Here is a 16,831-nt window from a genome sequence, read left to right on the forward strand (position 1 = left end):
AAAGGTTTAGACAGATACTTATTAACTCCAAACAGTGGTTAAGGCAGGGGAGGAAGAAACTCTGAACACTGTGGGGCTAATATGGAGTTTCATTTCTATGATACGAACATGACATTTTACTTGTGTATTTGTGGGAAAAGTGAGTATGCTTAAAGCAAGTGTACTCTGCTATAAGAATTCAAAGACAGTAGAAAAGGATGTTTGTCTTGGTATCAGGAAGGTGGACAGACTTTTGGATAGAAGAGATACACTGGAGGAGGACTGAAGCTCCAGGGAAGCATCTTTGGCACTGGACACCGGGATATGTAGGAGGACACGATTTATGTTAAAGAGATGATGACACTTGAGGAACATCCTTGGCAAGAACATTGATCTTACTGTGAATTGGCAGTGGAAACTGACCAAGGCTGTCAGTGGGCAGAGCGCTCAGTGGACTTGATGTCTTTTGCTTGTGTGTGTGTTTTTCCTTAAAGAGAATTCAGTGTTGCGAGTAGCATAAATCTCTTTTCCTTAGGCTTATTTTTACTCTCCATAAATCTCTGTGGAATCTAATCCCCCTCTTTAAAAAATTTAAACACAGGAGGACATTAGTCTCCAAGAAGTTATGAAACTCTTTGAAGGTTACTTAGCTGATAAGTGGTCGAGGCCTGGACTAGAGCCCAGGTCCTCCCTACCAAATGCTGTGTCCTTTTAAACTTTTATTTATTTATTTATTTATTTTTATTTCCAAGAAAAGATTGGCTAAGAAATCACTCAGTATGATTTACTGTCGAGTGGGTTCTAGCCATCTTTATGAGGCATATTTTGGTATGGACACTTAAAGAAAACCTAGTAACTGGTTAAAATGCAAATAGAAAATTGTTAGGAGATTGAGGCTAAAAGATCAAGACTAAGTCAGTGTTAGAAACTAGTTCAGGACAGGCTTGGGGAGACGGCTCAGTGCATTAAGTAAGGTTCTGGCCATGAAGCCAGAGGACCTGAGTTTGGTTCCCAGGACCTACCTGATGGAAGGAGAGCACTGACCCCTCAAGTGGTCCTCTGACCTCTACATGTACAGTGTGGCATGTGCGCCCCCTAAAATAAAAGAAATGTAAGAAAGGAATACCTCAGGGAAAGTAGCTGGCTAAATTATTATTATTATTAATATGATGATGATGTGATTGTTTACTGCATTTGGGCTAAATCTCAGCAATAGGTAGTTTGACAAGAATTTGTAGATGTCTAAAAGTTAAGCAGTATTGGGGAAGGAATTTAATATTATTGTTGGAACTAAGGCAGAAATCAAATAAATTTATGTCTGCTATTATTTTACTTTTTTAAATCCCAGTTACTGTTTTTTTATTGTACAAGCTATTAAACAGTTACAAGAATGAAAGTTATTGCAGCTCTTAACTAAAAGCGTGATGTAGTTATCAGCATTGTAGAATTATTTCTTATAATAGCACTATGTTGGCTGGCTTGCAAGTCATGGATTATTAGTACAGTGATGTCAGAACATATCACCACATCTTTTATTTTTCCTTAGTATTCATTATAGTTTTCTGAACTATAAATACCTTTTGGAATTATCATTGGTAGTTTTTTAATAAATATATTTATCATGTATGTTTTGGTGCATTCTTGTATAATAAACTAAAGGAATTTGTAAATCAGGAAAGTTGTATAGTTCAAATGGAAAATTACAAGTATAGCTAGATTATCAGAACTAACAAGATAACAGGATTTTGGTCATAAGTTCAGGATGTCACAGGCCATTACTTTATTATTGTTGTTATTTTTTATTTTGAGGCTGTTCTCAAGCCAGATCAAATCCTAGCATGGAGAGAGGAGGTGGGCCCGAAGTCACCCCTGCCCCCACCCAGCTGCTAGGTGGGGTCAGTGGTTTTGAAGAGTGTAGCCCCTGGTACGTTCACCATGCTGCAGTGAAGTCGACACATTCAAGAACATGGGGGCAGCCCAGGCTGGACACAATGGGTGCACAAACAACAGAAAGAAAGGACATGGGTGTGTGAGTAGGCAAGGGCAGGTGGACCAGGACTGTTAGGGGAGGAGGTGAGGATGATCCAACCATGGTGTACAGACTTCTCAAAGGACTAATAACACTTTAAGAAAGACGTAGAAGTGCTGAGTTTAAACTGTCCGTACTGGTCTGCACGATTCTATGCCAGCTTTACCATTTTTGGTGACATATTCCCATGAATGATGCCAGCAACATACTGTAAGGTCTGGTGACTCCACTGATAGGGTCACCAGTGAGTGCTTGTCTTCTCAGTGGAGCCAGGGTATTGGATGTGCTGAGAGGGAGGCTGCATTTGGGTCTGTCAGTCAGAGAATCCGGTGGTAAGTCCTAGGCAGTGGACTGTGCTGATGTCGCTGCCAGCTTAGCAGAGCCCAGAGAACACTGGGAAATAAAGGAATTGCGTTTGTGACTCTTGAAAGAGAGCCAGATGAATAGAGATGGGGGACGTTAAAAAAAAGCAGCTCATCTTCATACTCTGCCACCTTGGGCATTGAAGAACAGTCAGTAAATGTTTCTCAGAGGTTCTTTGATAAAAGAGCAGAGTTGAAAACAATTATCCACCTTCTTACTGGAACTTTAGTAGTATATATCATAAAAATGAATCACAAGAAAAACAATGTGAAAGAAACCCCATGAGCCACCAGGTTTGTCTTTTCTTTTTTTTCTTTATTGGATTCATCAGACTTAGCATTATTTCTATACACTGCTTTGGTGTTTTAGCTCTCTTAGGTGAGTTTCTGTGTTTAGTAACAGTTTACACACCAGAGCTGCTCTGTGGACTCTAATTAGAGCAGTACTGTGTGAGAAAGAGTTTGCCGTTCTGACAGTCTAGAAGTTGGCCTTTTTAGGATTTTGTCTTAGAGCAGAGACAAAACTGGATAATGCAATTAATCTTAAAGAAGCATGGTAGATGATTGTAAGTAGGCAGCCTTCTCAGAAGTTTGGTTAGTTGGCTAAGTGAAAACCTAGGAGAGCGTCATTACTTGATACATTTGGATTATATAAGAAACATGACTTTTGTTGTTGTTTTGTTTGTGTGCAGCCCAGCTTAGTCTCAGACTTGCTATATGTTAGAGATGACATTTCAACTCTTTTTAAAAAATTATATTTATTTTAATTTATCTGGGTGTTTTGTCTGTTTGATTGTCTGTGCACCATGTGTGTGCCTGGTGTGCCTGAGAAGGCCAGAAGAGGGCATCAGTTCCCTTGGAGCTGGAATTACAGATAGTTGTGAGCCACCATGTGAGTGCTGAAAATCTGTCTTCTCCAAAACCACTGAGTTCTCTCTCTGGCCACTGACCTGGAACTCTTGATTCTCGGCTCATATTTCCCAAGTGCTGGGTTTTCCCCAAGTGCAAGCATGCATGTTTTTGAGTAAAGAGAATGTTTTCATTTCAGTCTTTCATAAACACTGTATTGAACTGTCTGTATTCACTCACATTTCCTTTTTATAAGAATATCATAATGAAGGTTGGCACACTTAGATGACTGAGGAAGGAAAGTCCCATATTTGGGCTATCCTGGACTACCAAATGAGATCCTGTTTTAAAAAAGAATCGTCTCACCCCCCAACCCGGGCCAGGTAGTGGTGGCGCACCCCTTTAACTCCAGCACTCAGGAGGCAGAGGCAGCCGGATCTCTGTGAGTTCGAGGCCAGCCTGGTCTACAGAGCTAGTTCCAGGACAGCCAGGGCTACACAGAGACACTCTGTCTCGAAAAATAACAACAACAACAACAACAACAGAAACAAACAGACAAACAAAAGATTCCCCCCCTCCAATAATTATAAGAAGCATATATTGAGCACCTGGTAAGTGTGAGGCACTGTGCAAATAATCAGCATAAAGAAAGCATATGACTTGAAAGCTAATGCGAGAAGCAGGTCAGCACTTGGGAGTTTAGTCCCCTCAGGAGTGCGCTCCCAGAGCATGCCACAGGAAATAGCCTCCATAGGTAAATACTGGCCCATAAGGCCAGGAGTTCAAATATAGACTGTGAAAATGATACAAAAGCTCCAGAGTTCACTGTTAGGATGGGTGTCTACTCAGAACCTGTTTTGGGTGAAAATGATCTAAAGCAGCTATAAGAATATTGTTATTGAAAATGGTTTATTTGTTTTTACACAGTTATATCGTACATTAAATGTAGACACGTCACATGTAAGCTGACCCTAGCAGCCTTTATAACGTGCTTATCTGCGACACTTGTGTGGCTTGTTTGAGGTGTTCTTTAGTGAGTGCGCACCCTCCCCCTGCAGCTTGTTCCAGGACAGTATGTGTGCGGCCCTTGTCTGGTGGGTGCCAGGAGGATGGCTGCTGGACTGAGCCGCAGCCGCAGCGAGCCCGGCTCCTCCTTTGTTTTGTTCCTGCTTCAGGGCAGTTGCAGGGAGTGGTCTACTTTCCCTTCTTGACCACATCCAACTTCTTCTGAGCAGCCATTTTCTCAGAAAGCCTTCCTTGATTACCCCAGCTGAAACAGCATCTCTGCTCTCTTAAATCTAATTGTGCTCATAGGCTTTAACCACTAATTTGGCAATTAATCATGTTAATTGCTTTGTGCCTTGCTTCCATTGTTGTGTTGACTTGTGATTTAAATTGTGTCTTGACTTTGCTGGTGTGATGTTTGTCTTCTGATTACTGTGCAAGATTCTTGAAAAGAGACGCCTTTCTATATAACATGAGAACGGTGATCTCCGAACTTTCCCGATTATCCGCTTCTCTTTGTTTGTCCCAATGGCTATGACACAGACTTTACATTGGGTAATTTATTAACAACTGAAGTTTGTCTCTCAGAATTCTGGAGGTTGAGAAACATAAGGTCATAATGCCAGCAGAGTTACTATCTCGTGAACTCCTGCCTATTCTGCATAGGTGGTGCCCTCTGTACATCCTCTCATGGTACAGGACGCAGGGACAAGCCGGCTTCATCAGGTCTCTAGTCCCATTCACAGTGGCCTAGCTAACTTCTGTCTCTTAATATCAATACTTTGGGCTTTACATTCCATTAGATGAAGTTTTGGAAGGATAGAAGAATTCATATTATAGCTTAGTTCAAACAATTTGGTTATGAATCTCAATACATTCATTTGATTTAATTATGAAAAAATAGATTATAAATCACATGAAATCTGAATAAAATGGCATAAAGTGAAACAAGCAATACTTACAATTTATATTATTTATAATGTATTTTCACCAGTTGTACTTGGAAGAGAAATCTAAAAAGTTATGGGGATACTAAGGAAAGACATCAGATTGGCAACATATACTGTACCCTAGGACTACTAGTGCTCTCTCTCAGTAGTTATGTGAAAGGTTTTTCTGAAAACTGCCTGTACTTATATAGTTAGTATTATATCCCGTGTAATGGAGAGAACCACCATAAGCCGTTCAGCCCCATGTGATGCCCATCCTTCTCCCAGGACCCTTGAAGAGCTGGGTGGGAACTGGCTGTGAACGTCAGGTCAACCTTCATTTCATGCAGTAAGGGCTGGCTTCTTCCACGTACATATCGAACACTTAAAAAGAATTCTAATGCAGCAGAATGAAACACACAGGGCCAGTTGGGTTCAAATGATTTAGTATCAATGAAAAAGAAAATGTGAACGTGTGTGTGTGTGTGTGTGTGTGTGTGTGTGTGTGTGTGAGAGAGAGAGAGAGAGAGAGAGAGAGAGAGAGAGAGAGAGGGAGGGAGAGGGAGGGAGGAGGGGTTGCTGTGACCATAGAAAATCCAGCTCAAGGGTGCTGGGCACATGCGTGAAATGTGCTCATATTCAGTAGCTACTGAAATGTGACCTTCTTGACCATCTGGGTCAGGAGAGAGCGTATTGTGAGGTGGGAGGTGGCTCAGGGGTGAGAGCGCTTGCTTTGAAGCAGGAGGAGTGCAGTTTCGATCCCAGCACCTAAGAAAAGGCTGGGCACTGCTTCACATGTGCCTGCGACTCCAAGTGTGTGAGGGGTGGGCTGGACAGGGACAGATGGAGAGCTGGGGTGAACTGGCTCCCGCTTAGTTCAGTTTAGTGAGAGACTCTGTCTCAAAGGAGTATGGTGGACAGTGATAGAGCAGAACACTGGATGCCCTCCTCTTCCTTCTGTACTCCCATGCACACACACACCACACCACACCCCACATCCACACCCACATATATCACACACCCACACATACACATACACCCCCCCACATATACCCCACAACTCACCCACACCATACATGCTACATACACACATACACAGCCCACACACATACACAGCCCACACACATACACACCCCACCCCACCCCCACCCATGCATGCCACACACACACATACACACCCCACACACATACACACCCACCCCACCCACACCCATGCATGCCACACACACACATACACATCCCCCACACATACAAATATACACTACACCACACACACACATACACACACAAGCCACACCACATACATACCCACACATACACCACACCAAACTCCATTTACGTGCATACCATACACACCACATACACATGCACACACATACACCACACACACCACACACACATACACACCATTCTACACCACTCCACACATACACACACACCACACACACACAAACACACCACACCACACACAAACACACACATCACACACCACACACACCGCACCACACATACACACACCCCAACACACACACACACACACACACACACACACACACACACACACACACACACACTTTCAGCATACTATGAGTCCTCTATGCTTCTTCCCACTTGCCTTTATTTCTTTCCACATAGTTAAACCATTTTTATTTTAATTATAAATACATTTCTTTTATCACTTAGCACATGTATTATTCTATGATTTTGAATTTTAAATAATATAATCATATAGTATACATTCTTTAATTCAGTGAAAGTAATGTTTTCAGTGCTATATAATGTTTCTGTTTTTTACTGTGTCTTAATTTATCCTTTAGCCAATCGACGTCATGTGTTATGTTTGAAATTGTGCTTAAATTGTTCAGTTTGGGGCTGTTTAAAGAATAAATAAGACAAAACCTTATGAGTCTTTTGAGCTATAAACATGATTCCTCTCTCTGTTTTATTTTCCTTTTAATACAATAGGTTTCTGCATAAAGATCTTATGCATCTCTTGTGCTATTTATATGTATACTTGGTCATTTGGTATTTCTTTTTTTACCTTTATGTTGTGTTGGGGATTGAACCCCAAGCTCTTGCACACTCTAGGTAAAGCACTTTACCCTACGTGCTACTATTTTGGGTGGCATCTTCCTAGAAGCTTGATTCTTTTAATTGATTGTCGATGGTGTAAAGAAATACAACTGATTTTTCCTTTGCTGTTGTCACTCAATTTTGCTCAGCTCATATGTTAATTCCAAGATAAAAAATATACACACAAATGTTATCTCCAGATAATAAAGTTTACTTTCTCCTTTCCAGCCTTAGGGCTCTCCCCCCCAACCCCCCGTGTTTTTCTGTCCTGGCTAGGGCCCCTAGTACAGAAGAGGATGAAAGTCTCAGATGAGGAGAATGTTGTGTTATTAAGTTTGATGTTAGTGTAGATTTGCTTTTTGTAAGGTCCTCTTTATGAAATTAAAGTTATTCCTTTTTATTTTTAGTTTACAGAGAATTTTGAAAATCACAAGTGTTTGATTTTATTCCTTATTCTGTACTTAGTGAGATTACTCACTTTGTCCTTTATTGTGCTAATGGAGTGAATTGCCTGAACACACTGGAAGAGGATTAGCAGTCAGTGAGCTTAGCATCTCTCTGAAGAAATTAAAAGACTTTCCCTTTATCTTTGTTCAGGTTTTTATTGCTGTGATGAAACAGCATGATAAAAAAGCAAGTTGAGGAGAAAAGGTTTATTCAGTTTACACTTCCACATCATCACCAAAGGAAGTCAGGACAGGAACTCAAGCGGGGCAGGAACCTGGAGGCAGGAGCTGATGCAGAGGCCATGGAGGAGTGCTGCTTACTGGCTTGCTCCTCATGGCTTGCTTAGCCTGCTTCATCATAGAACTTAGGACTGCCAGCCCAGGGATGGCACCACCCACGATGGGCTGGGCCCTCCTCTCATCAGTCACTAATTAAGAAAACCTTACTGCTGGATCGCATGGAGGCATTTCCTCAACTGAGGGTCCTTCCTTTCTTATGACTAGCTTGTGTCAAGTTGACCTAAAACCAGCCAAGTATACACTTCTTTGTTATCTTTTTTTGAGACAGGATCTTCATGTAGTGCTGGCTGTTCTGGAACTCAGTCTATAGATCTAGCTGGCCTTGAATTCACAAAGACAGAGATCTGCCTCTGTCTTACCTCTGCCTCTGAGGGCTGGGCTTAATGGTGTGCACTACCACACGCTCCCTTGTTATAGATTAAAAACAGTATTTGAGCCCATCATTCCTACTAGAATCACATTGCAATTTTAACTCAACTTTTGTCAGAGGAACACCAACCAACATTTATATTCCATATTCTAAGGTAGAGTTGAAGTTTATCATTTATAAATGGAGAGATTAAATAACAGTTGATGCCACACAAATTGGTAAACACACTTTCTTGACTATTTTAATTTTGTGATGTTTGAAAAAACATTCTGGGATGAGTCACTTATTTTTAGTAATGGTTATTTGGAATTCTAGGAATTAAGTGCATTATTTTAGATTCTAGTGATACAGAGAGATACATGTGATATATCAAGAAAATCGTGTTCTCAAATGGAGAGTCCCACTTCCCTGGAGAACAGTGTGAAAGGTTTACGATAGTATAATCTTGCTGCTTTCCTTTTACCAATTTTAATTCGTGTGTTTCCTTTGAAGAGGATGTAGTATTTCACCTTGGTTTCATTTAGTTAGCTGTGTGTACAGTGATTGCATTAAAGAGCTGAGTCCTAGAATTGGTTTTAGTATCTTTGCAGTTTGCAGATTATTAAGTTGATGTTAAGATGCCAGGCAGTCTGGATGCCATGACCATTTGGACACTGATTTAGTCTGAGTAAAGTGACTGATGTTCGATTTAATCTAGAAGAAAAGAACATTCTATAAAATGAAATCTGTGGTGAGAGTCAGCTGACAACTACTCATGTGGCATGTGGCTCGAGCTGTCTACAAGGCAGTTACTGGCCTCGGAGCCTATGTTATTTCCCTGTCACCTGCTACTTAAGGTTGCCAAAGCTGAAGGCTTCCGTCTTGGCGGATGTTAAGTGTTGTTGGTGAAGCACAAACGTCATTATCACGAAAACAGGAAGCTATGTAGGAGAACATGCCAAATGGTAAATTAATAGTCAGGGTAAAGGAAACTGACGCACTCTCAGGGAAGGAACCCTGAATTCATCTATTTTGTTCTTTTTAGGTCGCTTAAGGAACAGAAATGGCCAAACTCACTCCTTTTTTAGACAGTAGTGAATTGAATAGGTTTAGTCTTCACCAGAAAGCTTGTTTTCTTGTATTTTGCACTGTCTTAAGAATGTTGATGTTCTAAAGATTGTGAAATCCTGCATGGAACTTGATTAATTCACATTAATGTTTGGCTAGCTAAAGTCTTGTAAAGTGCAGTAAAATTGACTGTTAATATAGAAAATTTAACAATTTGAATCATATCTCAATAAGTAGGAATAGATAATTTAAAGAGGAATCAAATAAAAAATTTAAACCACATTTTGGTAAATAAATCCACAAATAATATGCTGAATGAATCAAGAGTATCAGCATTGTAGATCCCAAGAATCAACTATCAAGGACTTGATTTTCTTTTGTGTCCTTGGTTGATGTGTGCACGGTTCTTATACATACTTGTAAGTGATTTTCATTAAGGCACATTATAGAACTTTCTGTTATTATTTAGTTAACATACAGAGTAATGGATTATGTTGTAATATTGTCCTACATGGACATTTTTAACTGAAAAATTACATTTGTGTGGATATGTGTGTGCACACACACATGTCTGTACATGTGTGGGTGTGAGCATGCCACAGTGCATGTGGAAATTGCAGGACAACCTTCAAGAGATAAACATCTCCTTCCACTGTGTTCAGTCAGGCCGGCGGGCTTTGTAACAGGTGCCTTTGCCTGGTGTGCTATTGTGCCAGCTCTCACACACAGATATTATTATACTTGGTTCTCATTTCCCTTGTCCCCTCCCCCTCCCTCTCCTTGACAGCTGGCACATCCATTCAGCAAAGCTTTTTAAAAAATTTTTTCTCCCTCTCCCTCTGTCCCTCCCTCCAGTTCTTCCCTCCCTCCACCCCTCTCTCCCTCCCTCCCTCTCCCTCCCCCGCCATCTGTGTTTTGAGACAGGGTCTCTCCAAGTATCCTTGGATATCCTGTCTATGTCAATTACACTGGCTTCAAACTCATAGAAATCCACCTGTCTCTGCCTCCCAAATACTCAGATTAAAGGCATGTACCACGACACCTGGCTTATCCTTATCTAACGCATGCTGGTTAGAATGCTCACCTGTGGTACACAGCACCCTCTCTGAGGGCTCATGAGACTTGCATACTTTTTTTTTTTTATTAATTCATTCATATTACATCTCAATTGTTATCCCATCTCTTGTATCCTCCAATTCCTCCCTCCCTCCCATTTTCCCTTTACTCCCCTCCCCTATGACTGTGACTGAGGGGGACCTCCTCCCCCTGTATATGCTCATAGGGTATCAAGTCTCTTCTTGGTAGCCTGTTATCCTTCCTCTGAGTGCCACCAGGTCTCCCCATCCAGGGGACGTGGAGACTTTCACACTTTTGAGCTGTGATTAGTAGTATACATTAAGATTTTATCTTTTTTTAAAAAAAGTGTGTATAGCAGTTATCAGCACCAAAGCCTTACAATTGTATTGGAAAAAGAAGCCACAGTCGGAAAACAGACCCGTAACACCTTGAGGAATTATGTGGTTAGATGGGACTGTAAGGCGAGGGCTTGTGAAGCTTCTGAGGACTGAAGAACAAACTTCCTCTTTTCATGTTATCAGGAATTCCCATGTAAGGCCTGGTGGGATGGCTCAGTGGGTGAAGGTGCTTGCTGCCAAGCTTCGTAGGCGTTCCTTCCCCGGGCATCACACTGTAGAAGGAGAGAATTGACTCCCACCAGCTGTTCTCTGACTTCCACATGTGTACTATGGCATAGCTGAGCACACATGCATGGCTGCATGTGCGCGTGCGCGCGCGCGCGTGCGCGCGCACGCACACACACACACACACACACACACACACACACACACTAAAGCAATGTAATTTTATGTTAAAAAACAAACAAGAATTCTTAGGTAATAATTCTTAACTTTCAGATTTATAGAACTGATCTCCCTATCTTGGTTTTCCCACCTTAAACTTTAAAATAGCACATTTGCAGTTTTTGGAGATGAGTTGAAATGGGTAAAAGATGCACTTTTACAGCATAGGTCTTTATTAAAACCACTCTTTCTTTTGCCATAGCTGTGTTTAGTCCAGTGCCTAATTCATTTATTTTAGTTTAGATATGGTTTAGTGAGCATTGTTCTGGGTAGTAGGAACAGCCAGCAGATAGGCAGCCCAAGTGTGAGGTCGGTTAGCGCTTCCATTCCAGAGAGGGAAGAAAGGGGAATAAGCAAGAGACAAACGCATGAAGCCCAAGCATCTTAGGTGATATGAAGAAAAACAAACAAATGAACAAACCAGGAGGCTGTGATAAAACGGGTGCTGCTTCACAGTGGAAAAACAAAGGGAGAGCTCTGGAGGCAATGAAATCAAAGCCTGAGCAGCACTGATGGCCAGGCAGAGTCCTGGGCAGAGCAGTCCTCACAGGGAACAGCACACGCAGGAAGAGGCTGATACACCTCAGGGAGAGGTGTGAGCAATGCACATGGGCCACCTGGACAAGGGCCAGAGCAGCAAGATGGCATCATCGGTAAGCAAGAGTTCACAGTCCTGAAAGTGGTGGCAATTGAGTTGGTTTTTCCACCAGGTACAAAGGAGGATTTTAATCAGAAGAGTCTTATTATTGAACCAACTCTATATTTTTAAAACGTTGATGCCTCTCCAATATAGAACACAGAATCTGGGAAATAGAATGAGAAAGTTGGTCATGGTGACACCAATGTGGAACCCATGTGGGGTTCCTCCATCGACTTCCTATGAGTCATTTAGTCAGTGAGGAGGTCAGGGCTGTGTTCATGCTTCTGAAGCTCTGACTTGGAAGGTCCTAAGATACCTTACGAAGTAGGTCCATAGGAAAAGCAGAGCCATTGTCACGCCTTGTAAAGCCACTGATTTCCAAAACCTCCAAATGCTGAGACAAGGCTGACTGACTCACACCCTTGTTTGCATTTGCATTTTATCTGAAGCCGAGTACTCTGCTTTGTGCTTCCCTGCAGATGAATGGTGCCATGTGCCAGCTCTAGAGAAAGCATCGTACCTTTGGAGAAAGAAAGAAAGCCATCTGCCACTAGAAAAAGGCCAAAAGTGGGCTCTTTTTTGTATGAGCAGAGTGAAAGCTAAGAATCTATGTTTAAAATATGACCATAAAATTTCTCTGCATTTACAGTTCTTGGCATCCAGGACTAGAGACCTGATTTGGATGATATGTGTGGTTTTAAAAGTCAAGATGCACTTCTTAGCAAGAGGTATTCAAGCACTTCGGGCTTGTTGTTAGGAGGAATAGAAGTTTTTTGCGAGATACAGAATTTGTCTCATATCTAGGCTCATTTATTGCCTTGTTCTTCGTGGCCAGTAAAGGCTTTCATTTTATCCTTTAAGCCTTTATGTATAAGAATTACTTTTTATTTGCCTTATTAAATATCATAAATGTGTGAGCTTTTCCATTTTGTTGTTAAAAATCTTATTTCCCCCTGTATTCTTTAAGCTGTACATCATTGACTCCTGGACCCAACTGTGACCGCTTCAAACTGCACATACCATACGCTGGAGAGACATTGAAATGTGAGTAAGTGATGCATATTTTACCCAGGACAGAGACGCAGAGTTAGTTATTGGAAGTTGTGGTTCAGTTTTTATTTCCGGCTGTTCAGAGTGATTTCTGATACAGCCCACCAGCAGTTAGTGTTTTGTTATCTGCCATCCGGCCCTGGTTCTGTTCAAAGTGAGGCAGTGGCTGGGATTATGCTGCAGTGGAACAGGCCTTCGCAGAAACACGACAGCGCTTATGCGTTCTGTTTTTTTCTTGGAGGGAACTCTAAGATAATACCCCAATAACGAGGCTCATTGCTTTGGGCCTGCAAGGCAGTTCAGTGAGTAAAGGTACCTCCCACCAGTCCTGACAACCTGAGTTCAATTCCTGGACCCAGAAGTTGAAGGAGAGAACTGAATCCTGCAGGTTGTACACTGATTTCCACATGTGTGCTATGCCCCACCCCAATAAAAGAAAATGAACTAAAATTTTAAAAATGTCAAATACCTACTTAGTGATAGTTTTTAGGAAGGAAGGGCTGATGTCCCCACTGCTGTCAGACGCATTGTCATAAACCTTTCTCTAAGATTTTGGGCATGGGCTAAGTGTGTCTCATTCTGTGGCCTTTATAGTGAGGTTAGAGGTGCAAGTGGCCTGCAAGGGCCAGGGCGATAATACAAACAAGGAGAACAGACCTAGTATGGCAGCCTGGATGCCCTGTCCCTGTGCACACTGCTTCTATTGACTCAGAAGGTGGAAGTCAGAAATTTTACATCTTTTTAAATCAGTTGTAAATGTTGGCTACCTTTCCAAAATTAAAGACATAAGTTATTTGGGTAAATTGAGTATGTGTGAAGAATGGCCTGAGTTTCTGTGCTGTAGGCTCCCAACGTTGCCTGGGTGGTGTACGAGGTACCTCACTGGGATGCAGGCCAGCATCTGCAGCATCTGCCTATGCTGTATTAGGCCTTCTCTGTCACCAGCACAGCACTGACGCTCTTGCCTACTGTGAAAGTGATAATAGCTTTGCTTTGTTAGTGTCAGTAATTGCACCCGGCATTTTCTTTCTTAAACCTATTCTTGTGACCAGGCTGTTAAAATCTATCTGTTCATAAAAAAAAAAAAAAAAAGAAGAATAAAACATGTGGATATTAAAGATCAGATGGATGGGTGAGGGTAATGGCATAGGCCATAATGTGCTTCCAAGGTAAGAGGACCTGAGTTTGACCCTAGAACCACACTGAAAAAAGCCTAGCAGGGGCACATGCTTATAATCCCAGTTGTGGGGACACAGAGACAAGCAGATCTGTGGGGCTTATGGCTATCTGGCTCGGCAAGTTCCAGGCCAATGAGGGACCTAGTCTCAGAAAACAAAGTGGATGGTGCCTGAGGAATGACACCTAAAGTTGTCCTCTGGCCTACACATGCACTTGTGTGTACACTCATGTACTTACACACACACACACACACACACACACACACACACACACACACTCGATGGATGGGTATATAAACTATGTCATTTATGGTTATCTAGCTCGGCAAGTTCCAGGCCAATGAGGGACCTAGTCTCAGAAAACAAAGTGGATGGTGCCTGAGGAATGACACCTAAAGTTGTCCTTTGGCCTATACATGCACTTGTGTGTATACTCATGTACTTACACACACCCACACATACACACAGACACACAAACACACACACACACACACGATGGATGGGTACATAAACTATGTCTTTTGACTATTGACTTGGTGTTCTACCATCATTAACTAGGAGATACTGCATCTCAGTATTCTATAGAGTTGCATTGTACTAATTATCCAAATGCAGTATTAAATGAGAGATGTAGGCCAAGGTGCCTTGTTAACCTTGTGTTGTTACACCATCCTCAGGAAACCACAAAAGCACAAAAGCATTGCTGTGTAAAGAAGTGGCAGCATTTGATTGCTGCTCTTTTTCAAGAAGACATTATTAACTAAATTTAAAAGAAATGATCACAGTAAGTTGCTCACGTGAATGGAGGGGAGACAGTGCTGAAATCACACACATGAGGATGTGTTGGTCTTCTGCCTCAAAAACCCCCTCCTCCTGTCTTCTGAGGAAAGCATTATAATTTTAAGAAGTGGTTCAGTTTAATTCTCCTGAGGATCCCCATTTCTCTCAGTAATATACTTTTGCCTGTTTCCTGACTGGCTGGCCAGTTTTGGATGTTATCTTTTGACTTCCTGCCCTGATATAGAGGCATCAGCCCGTTTTCAGCATCCGTCTCCCTTATCGCTCTCTTCCTCTTTAATGTAAGTACATCACCATTACTGGTTCCTGTGTTGTTTTCCTTGTAGCTTAACACTTTGTACTTTTTTCTTGGGCTGGGGATCAAATTCAAGGCCTTACAAAGGCTAGAGAAAAGCTTTTCCACGGATCAAATCCATGCACACCCCCTACACCACCCCCACACCCTAGGGTCACTTTAAACACTGTGTCATACAGTTAAATGAACAGTCCCAAAAACTAGTTGGTAAGCGAGTGACTCAGCTTTGCTATCAGCTAGGACGATCTGTGCTGTAGTGATGAGAGCTTCGTTTATCTGGATCATCATGAACCACAGATAATGTCTTCTGGCTTCACACTTCAGAGGATAAGAGTCTCGGCCCCTGCTTCTTCCTTTTTTTCTCCTGCATCTTCCTGCACTGTTCTCACTTGTCTTCTATTTTGTCTTTTGCATTCTCAAGATTAGTAATTTGTTGTCTGTAATTGTCTCCAGGGCATTGTTCATAAGTTGTTCACAGTGGCTCCATGGGCCTGCCTCTGCTTTAATTATCATTAGATTTTTACCTTGTTTTGTATGCCTAAGTAGTAAAAATTCTATATATTACTGGATGCTTTCTTAGGAAACAGTCACTTGCCTGGGTTACTGGAACCAGGCTCAAGTAACCTGCCTGGATCTTGTTCTTCCCTTTTTGACTTCTGCCTTTCCTGTATCTCTACTCAACATTTTTTTTTATCATCTCCATGATAATTAGGTATCTTATGTAAGAGCTTTGTCTTCCTCTCTGTTCCACTTTCAGGTGCCTTGTTCTTACTTTATGACTGCAGTATCTGTCACAGTCTTTCAAAGAACACAAAGTAGAGATTTGAAAAAACACTTTTGGGACTGATGAGTTGATTCAGCAGGTGAAGGTGCTGGCTGACAAGCCTAACAACCTGAGTTCAGTCCTGGGACCCACCTGGTGGGAGGAGAGAGCTGTTTCAGTTTTCTTCCCTTTGTTGTGATACAACAGTCTGACCAAAAGCCCCCCTGGATCAGCTGATAATCAAGGCAGTCCCCTAAAGACACTGCTGCAGGCAGTCTGTTCAAGGCGATTCTTCAGGCAAGACTCCTCTCAGATGACTCCAGTAGGGCCTTGGAGACATGGCTCAGCAGTTAAGAACACTAAGTGTTTTTGTGGAGCACCTGAATGTGTTCCCTAGAACCCATGCCAGGCAGCTCATAGCTGTCTGTCAGTCTGGCTGCATGAGGTCTGATGCTTTCTTCTAGACTGTGAAGGCACCTGCACTCACATGTACATATACTTATACTCAGGTTTAGTCACAATTGAGGATAAAATAAATATTTAGAGCAACAAGATGAAACAAAAACCCGGCCAGCCAGGTCGAGAACTGACTCCCATGAGTTGTCCTCTGACCTCCAAATACATCCCACGTGCACACACAGTCACACACACACAAAGATAAATAAATGTAACAAAAGTTAAAAACAATGAAAAACATTTTTTTAACCCACCATTGCTTTAATATCCTTAGGGAGCTTATTTTATACCATCATTTCTCTTCCTGTTATTCTATAATGCTTCAATCCTTTAATACGTACAGTTCCTCATGCTGTGGTGACCCTCAACCATAAAATTATTTTCGTTGCTACCTCATAACTAT

General features: G+C 41.8%; 1 protein-coding gene across 2 annotated transcripts in view; it reads left to right on the forward strand.

Annotated features, from left to right (window-relative positions):
* The window catches only part of BABAM2 (BRISC and BRCA1 A complex member 2), a 383,154-nt gene that overhangs the window by 21,303 nt on the left and 345,020 nt on the right, over positions 1-16,831 (forward strand). For both annotated transcript variants that reach the window (XM_084792766.1, XM_084792765.1), the window contains exon 3: positions 12,856-12,932. In XM_084792766.1, coding sequence (XP_084648892.1) covers positions 12,856-12,932 — 77 coding nt within the window. The remainder of the gene's footprint in view (positions 1-12,855; positions 12,933-16,831) is intronic.

The sequence above is a fragment of the Acomys minous genome, assembly GCF_964271855.1.
Source record: "Acomys minous genome assembly, chromosome: 8".
In the NCBI taxonomy this organism is placed as follows: Eukaryota; Metazoa; Chordata; class Mammalia; order Rodentia; family Muridae; genus Acomys; species Acomys minous.